Source organism: Phyllostomus discolor, chromosome 10 (genome assembly GCF_004126475.2).
Source record: "Phyllostomus discolor isolate MPI-MPIP mPhyDis1 chromosome 10, mPhyDis1.pri.v3, whole genome shotgun sequence".
NCBI classification, from domain to species: Eukaryota; Metazoa; Chordata; class Mammalia; order Chiroptera; family Phyllostomidae; genus Phyllostomus; species Phyllostomus discolor.
Window position 1 is genome coordinate 8058375 of NC_040912.2, and position 21130 is coordinate 8079504.

The 21130-nt window shown below is 45.1% G+C and overlaps 1 protein-coding gene, 1 long non-coding RNA gene, 1 other non-coding gene and 1 pseudogene across 6 annotated transcripts in view; 3 read left to right on the top strand and 1 right to left on the bottom strand.

Annotated features, from left to right (window-relative positions):
* Positions 1–165: 165 nt before the first annotated feature.
* LOC118497025 lies at positions 166–2420 on the bottom strand. Its single transcript, XR_004899567.1, has 2 exons — positions 1557–2420; positions 166–1151 (listed from the first exon to the last, which is right to left on the bottom strand). It is a non-coding gene; the product is annotated as an uncharacterized LOC118497025 (long non-coding RNA).
* Positions 2421–5246: 2826 nt separating this feature from the next.
* NT5C3A (5'-nucleotidase, cytosolic IIIA) overlaps positions 5247–21130 on the top strand; it is a 49208-nt gene continuing 33324 nt past the window's right edge. The window contains exon 1 of one of the 4 annotated variants that reach the window (XM_028525826.2): positions 5247–5510. In XM_028525826.2, coding sequence (XP_028381627.1) covers positions 5373–5510 — 138 coding nt within the window. In that variant the 5' untranslated portion in view covers positions 5247–5372. The remainder of the gene's footprint in view (positions 5511–21130) is intronic. The other 3 variants (XM_036010428.1, XM_036010429.1, XM_036010430.1) reach the window with 3 other exon arrangements.
* LOC114508263 lies at positions 11775–11889 on the top strand. Its single transcript, XR_003685510.1, has one exon. It is a non-coding gene; the product is annotated as a small nucleolar RNA SNORA32 (small nucleolar RNA).
* LOC114508289 lies at positions 15497–15625 on the top strand (annotated as a pseudogene).

Consider the following 21130-nt stretch of genomic DNA (forward strand, 5'->3'; position numbering starts at 1 on the left):
AGAACCTCAGACCTCCTCTGCACCTAAACCCACACTGCTAGAGAGTAATCACACAGCCGTGCAGATTGGTACCCCCACAAATTCATCATCTCCAAACTCAACTGAGTCCTTAAAGTTCATCCTCAGACATCGTCCTTCAAGCTGAGTATTTTCTACTCCTCTCCAAGGAAGGTTTTGGGAGCACTCAGACCTCCCTTCACAAAGACAACCTGCCAACCTGCCAACCTACCAATCCATCATCATAGTTATGGGAGGCAGAATTCTAAAACAGCCCCAAGATTTCTCCCTTAATCTCCAAGACTGTTAACGTGATGAATTTTATTCTTATGATTTGATCATTGTTACAAGCATAAGAAGAGGGAAATTACCTGGGTGTTCCTAGCCAAATCGTAAGGGCCCTGTAAAGTTCCAGAGTTTTTACCAATTCCAAGCCAGCAAAATATTCCACATGCTGCTGCTGACTTCAAAGGTAAAGACGAAGAGCTGCGATGCACGGGGTACCACAGACTGGAATTACTAACTGTAGCAGATTCTAACTCACAGGCTAGCAAGGAGAGGGGAAGTCAGTCCCAGAGCTAAGGGAATTCAGTTTTTCCAACCCCAATAACGAATGCATACTCTTCACCAGAGCCTCTAGATAAAAGCCCAGCCCTGCAGACACCTTGATTTTGGTCATGGGAGATGCTAAGCAGAGAATCCAGTTGAACCTGCCCAGACTGGTGACCTACAGGACTGTAAGATAACAGATGGTGGTTGTTTTAAACCACTGTGTGCTAACTTGTCATGCAGCAACAGAAAATTAATACAGTGGTTCATTTGGGTTGGGCATATCAGATTGGGCCAGCTGCTTGACCTTCCTTGTGTCTCCATTTCCCTGACTGACAACACTGACTTCACAGTCATCAGGAATTGGCGTTAATGCTTGTAAAGCATTTAGAACACAGTCTGGTCCCTTTCGATTCCTAACTGAATATGAGCTGCTTCTGCTACTACCTATGCTATCATTACGTATTCCTGCTTCCTCAGGGAATCTTCTTCCTTTCATTTTCCCTGCTCACTCATGTGCTCAAATTCTTTCAACTGCTGTGTTGCAAACACTTAAAAACTGTTTTAAGCCCTGGCTGGGTGGCTCAGTTGATTGGAGCATTGTCCTATACACCAAAAGGTTGCAGGTTCGATCCCCAGTCAGGGAACATACCTAGGTTGGGGGCTCGATCCCTGGTTGTGATGCGTATGGGAAGCAACAGATCTCTCTCTCTTTCTCCCCCTACCTTTTCTCCCCCCTCTTCTCTCTTTTAAATCAATAAACATAACCTCAGGTGAGAATTTAAAAATTGTTTTAAAATTATAGAAGTAATGTATGTTCATAAAAAGTTCCCAATTCAGAGCCATTATACAGTATAAAATGAGCATCTGCTTAAGTGGTTTTATGTATATATCCTTCCCAATATTTTTAAAAATGCATTACCAAACACACACTTGTTTTACATAACTGAGTAACACTTCGAATACTGTCCTATGACTTCCTTTCACTTTGTATACCTGGGCAATCTTACTGCTTACTGTGAGCTTCACATGGCCACAACAGTCCTTGGTGTGAATGTGCTGATCCATTTAACCTTCCCTCTGTCACAGTTCAGTGGTTTCCATTGGTCCTTCTGTGACACTGTGATTTACAAGGAGTATGTATTTGGTTCCTCAGGTGGCCAAATGCTTACTTCTCATATTTGGACTTAGTCCACCGTTCCTGGCTCACAGTTCCCAAACCCTTGGAATTTCATGAGCAGTAAGAGCAATGGAGCAATAGCTTTTCATTGTATTTTGTCTCTCATCTTTATTACCTGAAGTCACTTCAGAGCCACAAGGTGACGAGTGTCACAGGATCCTTCTTCTCCACCAAAGGAAACACAAAAGAGGGCATTCGTGCCCATGACGGTTAATGCCAGGCTAGTTTTCTCACTAGATGCATGTGCTCCATCTTCCTAAGAACCTCTTGCCCTAAATGTCCCTCTCCTTCTGCTCCAACTGGTTCCCTGTCCCAGGCAAAGAGAGAGCCTCACCAGGTAGGACAGAGTTGGAGGGATCACCCCAAGGATCCCCCTGCATCCCTTCTCTGTCACCACCGAGACCAGAAGGGAACATGCATTAATCCCTTGAAAGACACCGGGCAGGTGAGAGTGAGTCCTGCTGCTCACAAAGAGGAAAGGTTGGAAAAGGTGGTAAGTGGGATGCGGCAGAAAAAGACAGCAGTGGAGGAAGGGACACCTTCTCACTTCAAGCCATCTTTGCCCTGCTGTCATAGCACTTTCTAGAAAAGTGTGGTATAAAACACATACAATTTACCCACTTAACCATTCTCAAATGTACCGTACAGAAGTGTTACTGAAAGGCCCCTGGTGGTGAAACAGAGCTCTGGGTTTTTTATTTTACAGCACACAGAGAGGCAGGGAGGAAGAAAGCCAGGGAGAGGGATTGCCTCTCCCACGCCCCCAGGCGGGGACGAGCCGTCAGCCCAGGCCTGTGCCCTGACCAGAGTCCAGCTGACGACCTTTCGCTTTGCAGGACGACACCCAGTGCACTCAGCCACACCAGTCAGGGCTCCTCCAGAACTTTCTCATCCTGCAAAACCGAAACTCAATAATAGAGTCGAACAACTCCCCCGTTTCCTCTTCGGCCGGCCCCTCAACCACCGTCCTGCTTTCGGTTTCTAACAGTCTGACGACTTCATCAAACAAGAGGAGTGACTCGGGAACATGCCGTAAGGGTCACCCTTGCCCTCGAACTTGGCAGACGTTCCTTCTTTTCCAAGGCTGAGTGTTGGGAACTGCCCTGCCTGGTATCAGAAGCTGTAACCCCCGCCTAGGCTAAAGCTTAGGGAACGCCCTTGGAACCATATGCCAGCAAGGAGACAAAAGCTTATCTCCCTGGCAGGAGCACTGCTTCTGCTGCTTCATTCATAACTGAACCCCAAAGCTTGGTCAGTTAGCCAATGACAGGTAAGATTCCCCAAGGGGGGAATGACCTAAGCTAGGCACGATCACTTTGGGAGGCCCCCCAAAAGAAGGACTTTGGGGGCTACAGCAAAAGGGGGTGATGGACCCTCGCTCCTTGGCTTTGACATAGCCTGAGTTCTCATTGTTTGGGAGAAAAATCTCCTTATCTCTTGGCTGCCTTAGTTCCCGTGGTCCACCTAAGCCTGAAACAATGACAGGGTGGTGCAGCTCTGTGCTGAAAAGGGTGGGTTCCCTGGGTGATCAGGCTTAGAAAGAACATGTAAAATCCTGTGAAACCTGCTTTGTTTAGAATGCTCTCAGTTGAATGAGAAGGGTCCAAGGAGGAAGTTAGTTTGTTCCTTAAAAGTCTTACAGCTCTTTGACCCCGACTCAATAGACCAGCAGAGTTCCTTGTTATCTATTGTTCCTTACTTTCTCGAAATGAGTACTGCACTTTACCCGAATTCTAATGCAAAACGAGCCCACTAAAAGCAGGTTTGGTCAGTATTTGGCGCGCTCCCCACTAGAGGGGGTGGCCATTGCGTCCCTACTTCCCCACAGAAACTGGTCTGTCTCTGTGCATGTTTTTTCTTGCATTTCGACGAGCCATCCGCAGCGTTCCGTGATCACTGCTGGCCGGTGACCCACGCATCAGCGGAGCGGTACTCCACTTGAAGTAGGGGCCACATTTCCTTTAGCCGTTCACCTGCTGACGGGCATGTGGGCGACTTCCACGTCTTTCCAACGGGGCTGCTGGGAATGAGCCCAGGAGGGCTGGGTCCCGAGCGCCCCCTTTCTCTTCTTCCAGACGGACACCCAGAGGAGGGGTGGCGGCTCAAGGTGTAACAGCAGGAGGCACGCCCACCCTGACCGCTGCAGCGGCTGCAGCAGCTCACATTCCTGCCACCGGCGGACGAGGCTCCCGTTTGTCCACCTCCTCACCGGCGCTTGCTGCTTTCCGTTTTTTTTGTTTGTTTGTTTTGCTCTGTTTTACAGCGGGCATCCTAGCTGTGCGACGTCACGTCTCTTCGGGGTTTCCACTTCACGTCCCTGATGCCTGGAGACCTCGACCGTCTTTGCACAAGCTTGCTGGCCATTCGTCTAGCGGAGCCTGTCGCCCATTTTTTAACCGGGTTGTTTTCTGTTGTTTAGTTGTTGGAGTTCCTTATATACTCTTTAAAAAATATTTATCGTGCCCTGGCTGGCGTAGCTCAGTGGATTGAGCTCAGGCTGCAAACCAAAGCATCACAGGTTCGATTCCCAGTCAGGGCACATGCCTGGGTTGCAGGCCGTGACCCCCAGCAACCGCACACTGATGTTTCTCTCTCTCTCTCTTTCTCCCTCCCTTCCCTCTCTAAAAATAAATAAATAAAATCTTTTAAAAAATATCTGTCGCTTTGAGAGACAGAGAAGCATCGATTTGTTGTTCCACTTATTTATGCACTCGTTGACCAGTTCTCACAGACGTCTCCCGGGTGTCCCCCGACCCGGGATCGAACACACACGCTCGGCCCGTCCGCGCGGTGCTCTAACCCAGCCATTTTCCACCTTTTTCATCTCACGGCACGCAGAATCGAATCACCGAATTCTGCGGTACACTAAAAATACATTTTTTGCAAAGCTGACCAAAAACGGGTATAATTTCCATTCATTCACACCAGAGGGCTATTGTTGTCTTGGCAGCTGTCGGGTCTGTTGTTGTTGTTGTTGTTGGTTTTGACAACCTAAGGGAACGAGGTCAGTTTCCCCGACTAAATAACCTGATATTGCATGTTTTAAAAGCTCTTGAGGCGCATGGCTTGAAAACCGCTGCTCTAACCCACTAAGCACCCTACCAGGGCTACGGAGTCTTGATATTAACCCCCGTCAGGTATATGGTTTGAAAATATTTTCTCACGTACCCTCGTTCGCCTTTTCACTCCGCCGTGTCCCTTCCCCTGGCCGGCCTACACTACTGCGCAACCGCGAAGGCTGCGCCGCGCGTGGCCTGCTGGGGGTTGTAGTCCGGAGCGGCTGAGGAGGATGGAAGTTGGAGGCTTTCTTTCCCAAAGGGCCAAGGTTGGCATCGGATTTCTATTGGGCGGGGCTGGAACGAACCAATGCTGGGTTCCCTCTCGCAGAGGCGGATACTTAACACAACACAAGTCCGTTTTCAGGACTCGGACAGTAGCGGCACCCCCACCCACCAGGCCACGCCCCCTCCCCGCCTCCCCCCCCCCCCGGTCCCCGCCCCTCCACGCTCGCGGTTGGGGCTCTCCGCGGGGGCGGGGCTCGCGCAGAGCGTCTCGGCCCCGTCGCTAGGCTCGCGCCTGTGGGGGCCCCTGAGCCGCCCCACGGCCTGGTCTTTTCCGCTCGGGAGGCGCGCGAAGCTCTCTGTTCATGGACCGGGCGGCCGTGGCGCGGGTGGGCGCGGTAGCGAGCGCCAGCGTGTGCGCCCTGGTGGCGGGGGTGGTGCTGGCCCAGTACCTATTCACCATGAAAAGGAGGACGGGGAGGAAGACCAAGATCATCGAGATGGTGAGTGCAGGGGCGCGGCGCGCCGGGGCGCGAGACGGCTGGTGGGGCTCCGGCCGCCGTAGAAATGCTCGGGGAGCCCAAGGGACCCGATCTGGGCCCTCGACGGCGGCAGGCGGGCCTTTGTTGGGTCTCCTTTGGAAACGGGCAGCAAATGGGTGATGAGACCGCGAGCTGCCTCCCGCTGCAAAGTGAGTTTCTCTAGGAATGAACTGAACGCCGGGACGGGTTCCTCCCTCCTCCCGCGTCCCCCGCAAGCCCTTGCAGTTCATCCAGTTCTAACAGAGCAATGCTTTCTGCACCGCGGCTAGGATGAGCCAGATTATGCATAGGTGTAACTTCGCAGTGGTTGCAAGAATGCCATCTATCCAGTTGGAGTGCTATTGTATTTGGATATTATTTCTTCTGCTCTCGAACCGCCAGGATGCATCTTTGTGTCCTTTTCTTCCCAAACGTCTTGCATAACGTTTTAGAAATCTGTCTACAATTGTATTGTATTAAGAGTGTTTCAAGTATTCTGTTTGAGGTACAGTGTAAGCAGTATCTGCTGCAAAGTCGGGGATTTTTGTTTTTTTAGAGTCAAGATAGGTTACTCACTGCCTTGCTTCTGATACACTTTCTGGATGGAGCGTAGACTCCAGGTGTACTCCCGATCATGCGCTGCACACGTGAGCATATGCGGTTAAATATTTATGACAAGTCAGTTGACAACCTACAACTCTACTAAATATTAATTATTTTAGTTTCAGGTGTTACTTACAATTTGTCAGCCGAGGAATCTAAAAAACTGTTAGGTTGCTACTGGACGGAAGTGGAATACAGAAATATTTCCTGTAACTGAAAGTAAAAAAATGTTTACCACTACATGTCTCTAATGCCAGTAATATCTATAGGTTTTGTTTATTGCTAGAATTAAATTAGTATTGGGTTATTACTTCTTTTCTACACTTGTATAACCACAGCAGCCGATTTTTATCTCAGACATTTCATTTTGTTTATGGTGCCGTCCTGCTTAGAGAACTTTGGTGGGACCCAAACCAAAAATTTATTCATGAGTATCTTTATATGACTCATAAAACTTAATTTTCTGTTACAAAATTTGGACCTGGCTGGTGTAGCTCAGTGGATTGAGCGCAGGCTGCGAACCAGGAATCGCAAGTTCGATTCTCAGTCAGGGCACCTGCCTAGGTTGCAGGCCACGGCCCCCGGCAACCGCACATTGATGTTTAAAGGAAAAGAAAATTTGCACTGTGCATGTGAAAAGAAAACTGAGTGCCATACCTTCCTGTGTGGTCTGCTACGTCACTTCTCTTAATGAAGGCCGTCAGGCAGACTGACTTGACTTACTTGTAGTATAGAAACCGGTCAGCCTTGACATACACATATGTGGACCCACTGTTGTATTAATTTATATCTGTGCAGACTGCTACTAGCTGTTAAAAGGAAAAAAGTCTGAAGAGCTTGATGTTTTTAACTTGTAACTTGAATGGGTTACGTATACAAATGAGATAAACATTTGACTGGGAATCTGAAGACCTGGATTCAAATGCTGGTTTTATCTCTTGGTAATAGATGTGTTTTAGGAGGCATGCCCTGCCCACCCACCCCCCCGACCTCACCCTGGAAATCCCCCCCCCTTAGAGAATCGGTACAAACCCATGGATATCCAATGAACGTAGCTCATACTGGTCACAGGTGATGGAACCAGCAGTAACTGCCCAACCCTGTGGGCCCACCCCAAGCTGACGAGGTCAATAAATGACCTCTGGCACTGGGATTGATAGGTTGTACTGCTGTTAAGTTTTAAGTGAGAGACACAGGCAGTTGCTAGTGGGCTGCTCGCAGTGCAGCTACACTGCGCTCCAAGGCAGCAGGATGCACATACCGGGGAAGCCGGTCAGAACACGTGCTGGAGATGTTCGGAGACCAGAGGAGCCCTTCACGTAGCTGGTGTCTCGTCCCCCTCAAGCCTAATTCATCATTCTGTGTGCTCCCCAAGGCGTCGTAACGGCCAGCCAAACAGTGGAGCTGGCGTGGGCAGGTTTCTCTTCCTTGTACCCCAAATCTCTTGAAGATTACTGATTAATTTACCATCGTCAACGTATGTTAATTTTTAAATAAACTTTTTATTCTGGAAAATTTTTAAATTTACAGAAAAGTAGAGCAGGTTAGTAGAGTCCTCTTATACTCCACAACCAGTTTCCTTTGTTATTATCATTAGCATGGAGCATTTGTTAAAATTAATCATTATTCATTTTTAATATCCATACTTTGTTCAGATTTTCTTTGCTTTTACCTAATTTCCTTCTCTGTCCCAGGATCTCATCTAGAATATCATATCATATTTAGTCATCATGCCTCTGTACCTCATCTTGGCAGTGACAGTTTCTCAGATTTTCCTTGTTTTTGGTTTTTTTTTATGTCTGCGATACAATAAGAACTAGCACATTTGTTGTTTGTCCCAGGTTCCTGGAACACTCATAGCTCAGAACACACTTGGATTCTGGGGAGTGTTAAGCGTGTCTCTTGCACGCTAATGAGATGGACTCTGCCATCTGGTGGCCCCAAGGTGGCCTCAGGATGTGGGTGTGGGCCGGCGCATCCAGAAAGATCAGGCGTGATCACAGGATGGGGACTTTCAGTGCCCCTCTCCCTTTCTGTGGAGTTTGGACTAATGGCCCCTGGCCAATCACTTAATCAACTTTGCCTGTAAAACAGAGCCTCCATAAAAACCCCTAAAGGAAAGCTGCCTGGTTTGTAATAAACCTGTAATGGTAAACCAAAAAAAAAAAAAAAAAAAGCACTCTCCCCAGTTGTGTGCAAATAATGGGACCTAAAGAAGGGATTGTGGGAACTCTCAAATTTTCACCCAGGCCGTCAGACTTGTGGGTGGCAACCCAGGACTTGCTGACTGGCATCTGAAGTAGGGGACAGACTTGTGGGACTGAGCCCTTTACTCCTGGGATCAGACACTTACTGTCAATAGTGTCAAAATCAAGTCTGCCGGAGAGTTGAATTGGTTGGTGTGAAGAAAAACGTTAACACATTTGGTGCCAGCAGCGCTGTGTATAAAAACAGTTCAGTGTCAAGCGCTGTAACTTGAACATGGTGTTAGGGTGGTCGGTGATGCCAGCTGTGAGAGAACTCACAAAGACAGGTGTCAAGTTTTTATTCACTTTTCAGGAAAGGAGAGGGGCATGGAGTGGAGAGATGCACCAGCATTGAGGGGTGGGGGCTTTGAGCTTTTATTGGATTATAAGTGGATTTTAAAAGGTTGGTTGGGGTGGGGGGGTGCTGCTGTGAGGCCCCTGGGCACTGGGGCATTGGAAGGCGAGGCTGCCGTTTGCTCCAGTGTCATCTTCCGCCTGTGGCTGTAGGGAGCAGTTGGTGAGTTCTGTTCTTGCTTCCAGTAACTTCCTGTCCTGGGACAGAAGCTCAGCAGAGTAAAATGTCAGTCATGTTTCACAGGGTCAGAGGCAAATGCTAGGCAAATGCTGCCACAATAGCAACTGGGGCTGGCTTTATCCTTTCAGAGGGAGCTGTAATTATTATACAGAGCACAGACTGTCAGCTTCTCTGACATTGTACCGTCATTTTTCCTCATGGATACTACCAGTGGGGCATAATCTTTGTACACTGAACTTATTTTCTTTCATCTTTGTTTCTCTCTTCTAAGGCTTATTGTGAAAACTGCCCTTTCTGATTATCCCCATAAGGATGACTTGCAGTTTTTGTAAACTGCACTAAAAGGGTTGAGGTTACCAAACATGTGCATCTGTAAGTTTATACACATACAATTGAAGTTTGCACGAATGAAACTGGTATTGGGGAAAGAATTATATAACTGCAAGCCTGAATTCCTTCCTTCTTCCAGTCTGTCTTGGAGTCATGCAGTATCGAGTCCTTCCTCATATCTGCTGACCATCACTTCTCAGTTTTAGCTTCCCAGTCCCATCAAGCAAGCCAACCAGGTTCAACCAGCTCTCTCCCAGGACTCAGATAAGGCCTTTGCAGCCAGGAATGGCCACTCTCCCTAAAAACAAAGTTTCAGGAGCAAAGCTTGAGCCCTCACTGAACACATGCTGCCAGGCAGAGAAACTCACCCCAACAGGGTTAGGCGTTGAAGGACAGGGTTCCGAGGCTGGACTTCATTAGGTTCTCCCCGCCCAGCCTCTCTGGAGCTGTTCATTCAGCCCCAGCTCTGACAAACTCTAGGATTACAGGCTCATTAGGACAGAACCCCCTTTTCTTTTCTTTTTCAAATTCCAGCTGTATTGAGATATAATTGACAAAACTGTAAGGTATTTAAGTGCACATAGTGGTGATTTGATATACATTCACATTGTGAAAGAATTCCCTCCATCTAAATTAACTGACACATCCATCACCTTGCATATTTATCTTTTTCTTTTCTTTTTTCTTTTTTTTTTTGTGAGGACATTTCAATTCTATACTCTTAGCAAATATCCATTAAACAGTACAGTGTTAACAAATTGTGAAAAATATGGAAGTTGCCCTGGCTGGTGTGGCTTAGTGGATTGAGTGCTGGCTTGCAAACCAAAAGGTTGCAGGTTCGACTCCCAGTCAGGGCACATGCCTGGGTTGCAGGCCAGGTTCCCAAGTTGAGGGCGTGTGAGAGGCAACCAACTGATGTATCTCACACACATTGATCTTTCTCTTCCCCTCTTTCTCCCTCCCCTCTGCTCTCTCTAAGAAGTAAATAAATAAAATCTTTAAAAAAACAAACACTAAAAATAGGGAACTCCTCATGACACAGCGCAACAGATCCCCTGCATGTCTTTCTGTAGCATGGGTCACGCATCAGTCCTGCAGAGCAAACACATTTTAAGTTCTCCAAAGGACCCCTCCAAAGGCCCTTGCGCCAGCCTGCTGTCAAGTTCACCTTAACAAATCACCTCCTTAAACAGCTCTTCACAGATGTGTCTTCCATCACTTTTTTCACCCCTTTTTTATTCTTTAAATGGGTGAGGGCCCAAGAGTCATGAAACCAAGTCTCTCCCTTTCCTCATTACAGAGTGTGCATGGAGGTCTCCTCCCCTTGCCTTAAGTGTGATACCCATCACATTGGTTCCTGGCTTGAACCTCAACAGGCAGGTTCAGAATTTAACATCCTCTTACAGCCTAACATTCTATGAAAACTTTTAGATGTCACCTTTTGTTAGGAACTGAATTGTGTCTTCAAATGTCGAAGCCCCAACCCCCGCAACATCAGAATGCGAGCCCATTTGGAGCCCCACAAGGCCTTCAGAGAGGTGATGAAACTAAAATGAGGTTGTTAGGAAGCAGCCCTGAGCCAACAGCACTGTGTCCTTATAAGAAGCGGAAGGAAAACCAGGGCCATTTGTGCACGGAGGACAGCTTCGTGAAAGAGGCAGCAAGTGGGTTGCCGCCCACAAGCCAAGGAGAGAGGCCTCAGAGAAAACCAACCCCACCAACTAACCTTGGATTTCCGGCCCCCAGAACTGTGACCGATATCTAATCTTGGACTTCCAGCCTCCAGAACTGTGACAAAATAAATTTCAGTCGCCTACACTGCCCAGTCTGGTATCTGGCAGTGGCAGCCTTCCCTAAGCAGAACTCCTGTTTGTTTGTTTGTTCGTATGTTTGTTTGTTTGTTTGTTTAAAGAGAGGTTCACACATACATGTGGTTTGGGGTTTTTGTTGTTGTTACTTAATGAGCATGTGTCATCTCTTTCTTTTTTCTGTGTCCTTTTTTCTCTGAAGCTATCCTTGCCCATTAACTAATGTGTAGCACATTAACTAATGTGTAGCACTCGAAGAAAAGGAGATCACTCGGCCTTCAGAAGGTCAGATATATTCCATCTGTTATAAGAAGAAACTGAGCCCACCCCAAAGAAAATGAAGGCTGTAAAGTATTATATTTTCGGCAAACCCTCTATATCACTGAATTCGAATTAAAAATGAGTGTGAAATCACTTGAGTTTATTATTAAAATACACGTCATATTCTCGTGTGCGGCATTAATGTGAGGACTGCTGTGTAACAGGAGTAAGGGATTGACACCTTGCTCGTGCCTTCTGAGATGTAAAAAAAAACGATAAATCTGATCTAGTCAATATGTTAAAGAAAAAAGGTAGCTGAGCATTGGAGATCTTGGTTCGCAGTATGTCATCAGGTTGGCTCAAGTAAACTCATAAAAATTCTAAGGAAAAAAGAAAGAAAAATATACATATTTGAAAGGAATATTCTAAACTCCCTAGTTAAAGACAACATAATTGTCTGCCTTGGAAATCCTAATGAACCTGCAGTTTCTCATGTGCCGTGGACATGACCACGAAACATTTTTCCACTAGATTTTCTTTCTGCTTCATCGCTAGCATTCAGCCTACTGGGGACATTTTATTAACCCTTACTTATTTTCATTGCCTAGATCAGCGCTGTCCGATATAAATACAACACAAGCTGTATGTGATTTTTGTAATGGCCACTGGTAATTAGTAAGATTTTATAATAGCTGTCTTAGGTTTCTGGAATCTTCCAGATGTCCTTTGTCTAGTGAATCCTTGCAGGTTGCTACTGACCAAATAGTTTGCCAGCACATGGTCATCTCTGTTCCTGTTACATAGGACCCACTGTCATGGCACCTGACTGGGTTGAGCAAAAAAAGGGATTAAGACTCAAACTCATGAGGAAATGGAGGACTCAGAACATGTGAAATACCTTAAATAAAAATTTATGAACTTTAAGTAATTGTGCCTATGTTACAGATAATTTTTAAAAATCCTTTAAAAAATAAAGAAGAAAATCCTAATGATCCAACTGAAAACCTGTTAGAATTAATGAGTTCATTAAGGTGACCAGAAACCAGATTGAAGTACAAAAATCATTCTAACAGGTTAGAATCATTTAACATTCTAATATGCCAGCAAAAACAAAGTTGCAATAGAAAGAGTCCTGTTCACAGTAGCGACCAGGAAAAAAGTAAAAACACTAGGAGGAATGTAAGACCTTGAGTTTGAAGGAAACGAGGCATGTACAAATGTGAGGATAGATAGAAGACAAACCCTCCGGATATTCAGACTTTTGCATATCCTTTGCATGCAGCCACTGTCATGGGCATTTGGGTCCATCAGTTAAGAAAGCAAAACAGCACTGTCCTGGTGGGTGCTGGGATTGGGGTGGTCAGAGAAAGGAAAGCTGGAAGAAGTAGGACTCGAGCTGGGCCACAGGTTCAATGAAATTCAGAGGAATGAAGGATATGAGAGGTACCTGGTAAAGTGAGTGTAGCCAGAGGAAGAGAGTGAAGCGAACAGTGGATGGTCAGATCCGGTTGGGACAAATGCGGGTTATGAATTTAGGGAGAGTAGAAGACAAAGTTTGAAAGCAAGTTGGAGTCAAATTTCAGACCTTCAATACTATATGCTTTAAGTTTTTCTTATAATGGGTTGTTCATTGAAAGTACCCTTTTACAAATTCTACTTGACTGGATGTGGAGACAACAGAATGAGGTTCAGAGTTCATTCCACCGGGCCAGGCAGCTCAGCTGGTTAGAGCTTTGTTCCAGATATACCAAGGTTACAGATTCAATACCCGGTCAGGGTACATACAAGAATCGACCAGTGTCGTGGCGGGTGTGGCTCTGTGGCTCTGTGAACCGAAAGAGTGCTGGTTCAGTTGTGAGTCAGGGCACGTGCCTGGGTTGCAGGCCAGGTCCCCAGATGGTGGGTGCAAGAGGCAGCTGACTGGTGTTTCTCTCACACATCCATGTTTCCCTCCCTCTCTTCCTCCCTCCCCCTCTCTCTAAAGAAAAAATCTTTTATAAAAATCAGCCAGTGAATGCATAAATAAGTGGAATAACAAATTGATGTCTCTCTCTCCCCCCTTACCCTTCTCCTCCCTGTCCTTCTTCTCTCTCCAATCAACACATTTAAAAAATAGATATTTTTTGAAAGATTCCAAAATGTTTCTTCCCAGGTGGCACCATACAATTAGCAGAAGCAGATGAGGCAGGAGGGCGGCTTCAGACAGAAGAGGAGCCTGTTTTCAGACACTTGAGTGGAAATGCCCATCAGGCACTTAGAGACAGAGGGCTGTACCAGGGGGAGAGTATTTGGGGAGCCACATAGAAGTTAAAATTGAAACAGTCCAGAAGGTGTTCTGAGAAGGAGAAAAGAGCTAAAGGCCAGAGAGTGAATTTTGCAGAAAATGCTCAGATAAGTTGCTGGAGAAAAAAAGAAGCATGGTTTTAGGAGTATCAAGATACTGGATAGCTTTCCCAAAGCCTAAAGGAATGTGAATACAGGTAGTTTAAGAAAAAGAATAATCAAACAGTGACAGGAGGGAAATGAGATTTAGTCAGAGTTTTAATAGGGTGACTTAGTAGGAGGAGGAGGAGGGTGGTCAAGGTACACCACTCCTTTTGAGAACTTTTTTTGTAAAAAGAAAGGGGTGATAATCAGAGAAAAATGGAATCAAGCAAAAGGGTTTACTTTTTTTCCCAAAGGAAAGGTTCTTATGTCCATGATTCATATAAAATATAATTTGGATAACAGTTACTTGTAATGGTATCTTAAATTACCATTCATTAAAAAGATTCACACAAATTTATTTGTTAAGAACATAGCACACAAAATTATATAGTACTTTTAGGATGATGCTTATAGCATCATTTAAGATTATTTTTGCCTAATCTTAGGTTTTGCTGTGAGTGAACTGAGTATTTCCAATTACCCTTAGAGTACTCCTCTCGTGATACTTGAGATGGCAGTGATCCTTTGGGAAGAGCTTCCCCTACTACAGTTTCAGAAGTGGCAAAAAAAAACCTGTTAGATTTGATATATTCACGTTTTCACTTCATATTAGAGATGGAACAACCAGTTTATGACATCAAGAAGTTGGTTGTGGGGCCCCAACAGTGAGGCCCAGTTGGATTCCCAGTTAGAGTCCGTGCCTGGGTTGCAAGTATTTGGTCCCCTATCAGGCGGTGAGAGGCAACAATGTTTCTTTCCCTCTCTCCCTCCCTTCCCCTATAAAAAGAAATTTTAAAAAATTGATTGTGGGGATGGATATGTTTTCTTTTAAATTATTTTTTGATTGATTTTAGAGAGAGGAAGGGGAAGAGAAACATCAACTTGTTGTTCTACTTATTTGTGCATTCATTGGTTGATTCTGTTATGTGCCCTGACTGGGGATCAAACCTGCAACCTTGGCTCATTAAGGACACTGCTCTGACCCACCGAGCTACCCGGCCAGGGCTGAATATTGTATCTTATCCATAATGTTAGAGCAAGAAGAAAAGGGAAATCTTGGGAATTGTGCCGTTTGAGGGGTGTTCAGTGGGAAAACAGCTGTTAGAGGTGGACTAATAGGAAGTGTTTCCAAAACTAGGGACAGAATCAGTATCAGACTGCAGAGGTCATAAGTTGGACTGAAAGGCTATTGTGGCGGTGGTTTGAGCAGCCACTAGAAAGACAGCGAAGTGATGAAAACCAGAAAGTGATTGTCGAGTGTAAGAAATACGTGTGCTGGGGGCATGTGTTTTGTTTTGTCTTTGAATGATTGATGCAGGAGCCTGATGGTAGGCAGGAGGGTGGTGAAAAGCAAGTGATTCAAGATGTAAGAAAGATGAGGAAATGATGAAGCCAATTTGCAGAGGAGATAGGAAGTCAGGGGATAGAGAACACAGGTGCACAGATGTCCTTGGGAAAGAATAAGGGACATCCTTGCCTCTGAACAAGTGTATACTCATTGACTTCAGTTGCTTGTTTCTGCAAATTCTTATTTACATTATGTTTTACTCTTTTCAGCCATATGGTACCTGCCTCTACCTATTTAATTCTGTATTTCTGTCCATGTGACCTAATTTCTTCTATTAAATTGCTTCTTTTTCCTAATTTTACATACCACCTTGCTTTCCTAATGTGGGAAGGAAGAAACTTTACCCTCAAGGTTCCTCTAGCTGGTTTAATAATCAAACAGACATGACGAGATTACAAGAGAAGATAAGCTTACTTACCTGGCAGGGGAGATACCCTGGTCACGAAGGTGATTTTCCTGGGGTGACGCTTATCTATTGCTGAGCCCTAGGATTTCCCCCAAAGTGGGAAATTGGACAGCGTAATTTGTGGTAGTAATGTAACAGGGTGCAGCCAAGGGGGGACCCCCAAATGGGAATTTGTAATGGGGTCTAGAACTCAGGGTGTCCAGGAAATATTAGAAAAATATATATAGGATGTCCTCACCCCCACAAGTATGAGTTGGGGAATGGGACACATGGAGCAGAGCCATTGAGAGTTGTTTTGGATAGCAACAGTTTTGCAGGTAACCTCTAGAGCGGTCATTTAACATTATCTGTAACCTTTAACTGGTTTCATGGATATGTTAAACAGCTGTGGCCATGCTTCGAGCCAGGGGGATGGGAGTGACTTCAACACATGATGGAACTGGGAGGCAACTTCCCCTGGTTGCATGAGAGCTTGGAGATGATTGGCTCCACGCCATGGGGCCACACCTGCCCAGACTTACTATGGCAGTGCAGTAGAGCTGGAAGAATACGGAAATGCTGGCAGGAGTAACGGATTGTGGGAGGAGTCAGAAATAGGGCTGCAGAGGAAGATTGGCGCTGGGATTTAAACCCAGTGCGGCAGCCATGCTGGGGCTTTTTGGTTGGGACCATGCTGCTTTAGGGTGCTTCCTTTTGGCCATGTGGCTTAGGAAGCAGGAGACACTTTGCCTGGAAGAAAAGGGGTGAAAAGATTCTTGCCGGTGGGCCGTGAGAAGGTGCCACGTGGTTTTAGATTAACTGGAGATCATGGCGGTGGCACAGCTGTTGGTGCCGGGACCCTGAACCATGGACTTCTACTTCTTTTCCCGAGATACAGTACCCTGGACTGGGCAAAGGGGAGAAGGAAGGACTGTGCAGTTGTAGGCATTCTAAAGGACTTCAGGATTTTTAATGAAGACATTAAGTCATTAGTGTAAGTCTATATGACTTTTTAAATAAATAATAATCCCTCTCCTTTTTACCAGTCTCTAGCACTGAGAGACATCTTTCCCTGGTGGCAGGCAAGGCAAACCTAGCAGTGGGGGAGGCCCCCAGAGCACACAGGTGGGTTCATTCGGTAATAGTATATCGCTCTCCCCCCACTCCCACCCCAGGTCTGTTCTGTAACTGTAAGGGACTGAGTTCACGCTGTCCCCTGGGGGGAAAAGACGCGAGAAAATAACCAAATTTAATACATACATGTGTATGGAAGCCCACATACATGAGACAGCCAGGGACCCTGTGTGCAGGGAGGTCCAGAGACACAAAGGGAACGTGGGTGTCTGAGACATTCTGAGCTGGGGGTGAGTTAAGGTGCCTTGGGGACTGCATTGCAGGGTGATAAGAGCAGATGTTAAGTAAATAGAAGTTTGCTCTGCCCTACAGATAGGTCAAAGGTTATCTCTGATCACCTCTTCTGATGGGTAGGGCCCCTATGTCAAGTTCACGTCGATTAAGGGAGGACAGAGGTTTCTCTTGAGCCCTCTAGAGGCACACCTTGGGTGACTCATTCTGAACCTCCACTGATTTCTCCTGCATTACTGGATTACCATACTTTACCACATGCGATGCACACCCACGTTTCGTGTGCATTATACACAGGATTATCATGCCCATGGTATGTAGTCATTATAGCCATGTATGATGTGCATCCTTATTTTTCCCTCAAAAATTTGGGCAAAAAAAGTGTACATTATACACAGCAAAATATGGGTATATTCCAATTCTGGTTTTTTGGTTTTATTTACCAACAAATTACTTATTTTTTCTGTAATAGGAAACTAATCTTTCAAAAAAAGATGAGAGCCCTGGGTGGCGTAGCTCAGTGGATTGAGTGCAGGCTGCGAACCACACATCACAGGTTCGATTCCCAGTGAGGGTACATGCCTAGGTTGCAGGCCATGGCCCCCAGCAACCGCACATTGATGTATTGATGTTTCCCTCCCTCCCTCCCTCCCTCCCTCTCTCTCTCTCTCTCTCCCCCCCTTCCCTCTCTAAAAATAAATAAATAAAATCTTTTTAAAAAAAGACGAGATGGTTTAATCTTACTCAGTTCTTCTCATCTCCTTTATTAAATTCTCCCTAAGTACAATTACCTGTCAAATGCAATAAAATGCAAGCACAAAACCAGAACAAACGTATAGTCTTTAACGTTATCCCCTAGAGAGCAACAAGGAGGATGGGACTTACTTGGACCACAGGGTAGGGGAGATGGAGCTGTCTTTAAAAGCTCCCCAAATGACATTAAAATTGTCATTTCTAATTTAACCACATCTCAGCAACTTACAGCTTCCTCGTGAACACCCAGGGTTACTCCCTAAATAGTTGGTGCTGCTTTTGGAACTTTAGTGTGTTTCCTTCCTGGAGATACACCTATAACAAAACTTCCTCCTTTCTTCTGTGGTAAGGTAGTAGCAGATGTTGTCTGGACACTGTAACTGAGTAAGAGGCAAGTCTTGAGTCTATACTTAGAAAATGGAGGGGGGAAAACCAAGACGTAACTGCTTTAGTGTGTGAAAGAAAAGGGGCCACGTTAACCTGATGAGCTCAAAGGATGGTCTAAAATTAAAATTTATCAAGTAAAAGTTCGGTTTTACCTTTCATCCAATCCCAGAGGTTTCCCTGCTTTGCTTTCCCCCACCTCCCTAATCCGTCGCCAGCGGACTTCGTGTAACCCCCCTTAGAGCTCCTCCTTTGAGTCTAATGCGTAAAGTAAGGGGCTGAGCTGCCATTCTCCTGGGCACTTCTCAACCCATTGAGCTACTGCTTCTCGGCAGTTGTCTGTCAGTTTGGCTCGGACTCACCAAAAATTCTCTGCGGGTTTGAATGTTTCTTACACTGGAAAGTGGATTCATATTTAGGGTTTTTAAAGTATCTCCCTAGCTCAGCATTTATGTAATTTATAACACTGCTCAGATTTATGACCTTTTAGAACCCGTGTTGAATTCTTTTTTTTTTTTTTTGAGATATGAATCCATTTTATTGTTACTTAATGTGTTGAATTCCTGTTATGTTCCACGAAGCATATTCCCTGAGCTCCTGTGGCATTTCCTGATGATTTCCTCAAAATTTAGCAATTTATATTCTGTCAAATTATTTACTGTCATATATGTTCTTTAAGTGTCTGAACTGGTACATATTTCTTGTTCTTTCTGTTTTGCTACTTGCATTTGACTTAGGTAAATGAAGACCCCCCAAAACAGTGACCCCAATAAACAGATACTATTTTTATTTTTGTAATTTAACGAGAAGTCCAAAAAGCAGGCAGTTGTTGGTGTTATTTAGAGGGTACAAGGACATCACAGCAGAAGTCTGTGAAATTTTCTTAGCTTTTCTTATGGTCGTGAGATGGTGTTGCAGTCCTGGCCACACACCTATTTTTCAGGTAGCAGGAAGGAGGAAACCTATTTCAAATAAGGTAGAACTTTCTTCTTACATGTCATTTCAGAGAACAGTGTCACATGGTCACCCAACTCAAGGGAAGCTGAGATCTTTTTATTTTATTTTACTTTTTGGTTGAGCAAATTGCCACACTGAAAAAAATGAGATTCCGTCAGTAAGAAGGAAGGGAAGGGGTGCGTTAATCAGTTATTAACAGTCTGCCACACCACACCATAGTGCCTCTTCTTTTTCCATGCCAGTTGCCATTCAGTATATATTGACTTAATGTTTGATCAAAGTAAAACACATGTATACAGTCTGGTATTACCAGTGGTCAGTAGCATTCCAAAAATAGAGCATTCCAACGAGTCCAGGTACTTGGTACTACAGCAGTGAAGGACACAAACACAGACTAGCTTTGTTCTTCTGGCTATGTCAAGACAAAAGACATTTCCATTCATACTTAAATACCTAGACCTTACGTAGTTCTGGAGACATGGCCACTGGCTTCATACATGCTAATGAGGTGTAGAAGCTGCTCCCACAATTACGTGTCACAACTAGCTTAACAGCTAGAGTACTTTAGCATGAATGAGTTACAAACACGAGATACTGATGAAAGGCTATGTGGATTTCAAAGGAATTTGGTAATATTTGATGGATATGGTGGTATTTGAAGGGTAGCAATCATGATCGTGAAAGGGGAACTCAGCAGTTAAAGATTTTACCTGTAGTTTATAGTTGATGTGTATGTGGAAAGCTGTTATTGCAGAAGCTGGAATGCATGAGGTGTGGGACTCCGGGGAGTTGACAGTCGATTCAGACTGGTGCCCCAGGGGGTCTGCAAGTAATGGAGATGGCATCTGAGCCATTGTGTTCCAGGGAAGAAACGCCAGTGATGTGGGTAAAGAATTGTTGATCAGCAGAGAAAGAAGTGCCAGAAAGAACAAAGAACTCAGCAGGAGCTACACTTGAACTGGGCACTAGTTTTTTTAATCTGTCCAGAAGTTTTCTTTTCTGGCTGAATGCCCTTAGGTACCTTTACTTTATTCATTTGTGTTACTTCAAGGCGATGAGCTGCATTTCTCCCCTCAATAGGGCGATTTTTTTACTATCTCCTGAGTGTTGACTTGATTAAACCACAAACCACGACAAAGATGGGCAGACCTGATTCTGTGAAGTAGCCGATCCCATGAGCTAATGTTGAAGTCCTCCCGGGGTTGGCAGTGCTCCCAGGCCTGGAGTGCATTTTAGTGTGATTGACGTGGTAACTAAGTACATTTAATGTGGCTTTACTAGAATCAGGAGGTGAGGAGTGGATCAAGGGAAAACTAATTTTCTGTCTACCTTTCTAAATTCTCCCCTGGGAACCCTTAAAAGGAAAGACAGACTAGAGAATATAAGGGAGATAAATGGTTATAAAGAAAAAACACCTACAAAAAGACAGACTAACAAGAGAAAAAAAAACTTAAAAAACAAAATTCACCCAAGTAAATTTGAAGACCTCATTGGCCTTAGTAGGTGATTCATGAATGGAGCAGCATCCCATCGAGCAAATAGATGGGGAACTCAGGAGTTAAAGATTTTAGCTTCAGCCGTACTTCTTAGGCTTAAGTGACTGAGGCATTCAGAAAGCTGGTATTCCAAGAACTGGAATGCGTGACCTACCTGACTCCAGAAGGTGGACAAGCAATGTGACCTTTGTGTGGGCCTTTGTGTCTGCAAGTGATGGACAAGGTGTCCGAGCCATTGGATTCCAAGGAGGGATGCAGTTTTAGAATTGTCAATCAACAGATAAGGAAATACTGCAAAAATTGTGCTGAAGTACTAGGAAAGTCATGCTGGACTGTGACTCTTATCCCATTAACCTTTTTTCCAAACCCCTTACCTACCCTTTCTTCTCCTTATATAAAGGCCGGCTTGAGATGAGATGTTAAGGCACTTTTTGAGTGTACATAACCCACTATCTTCTCACGTTGCTGGCATCTGAATAAAGCACCCATCAAAACTCAATCCTTGTCTCTACTTGTTGGCTCTGGTGGTGACAGGCAGTGTGGACTCTGTAACTTTTCCAGTTTCGAAGGGTTGTATGAGGGGTGGTAAAAAAACGGAAGGATCTTGTAGGAAGAACAATTCTTTTGCAGTAGTACCTCTTTTCTTTAGGGGAACAGTTTTTATATAGATTGCCTCTCTGTGTGGTGGATGGAGAGGGCCTGTA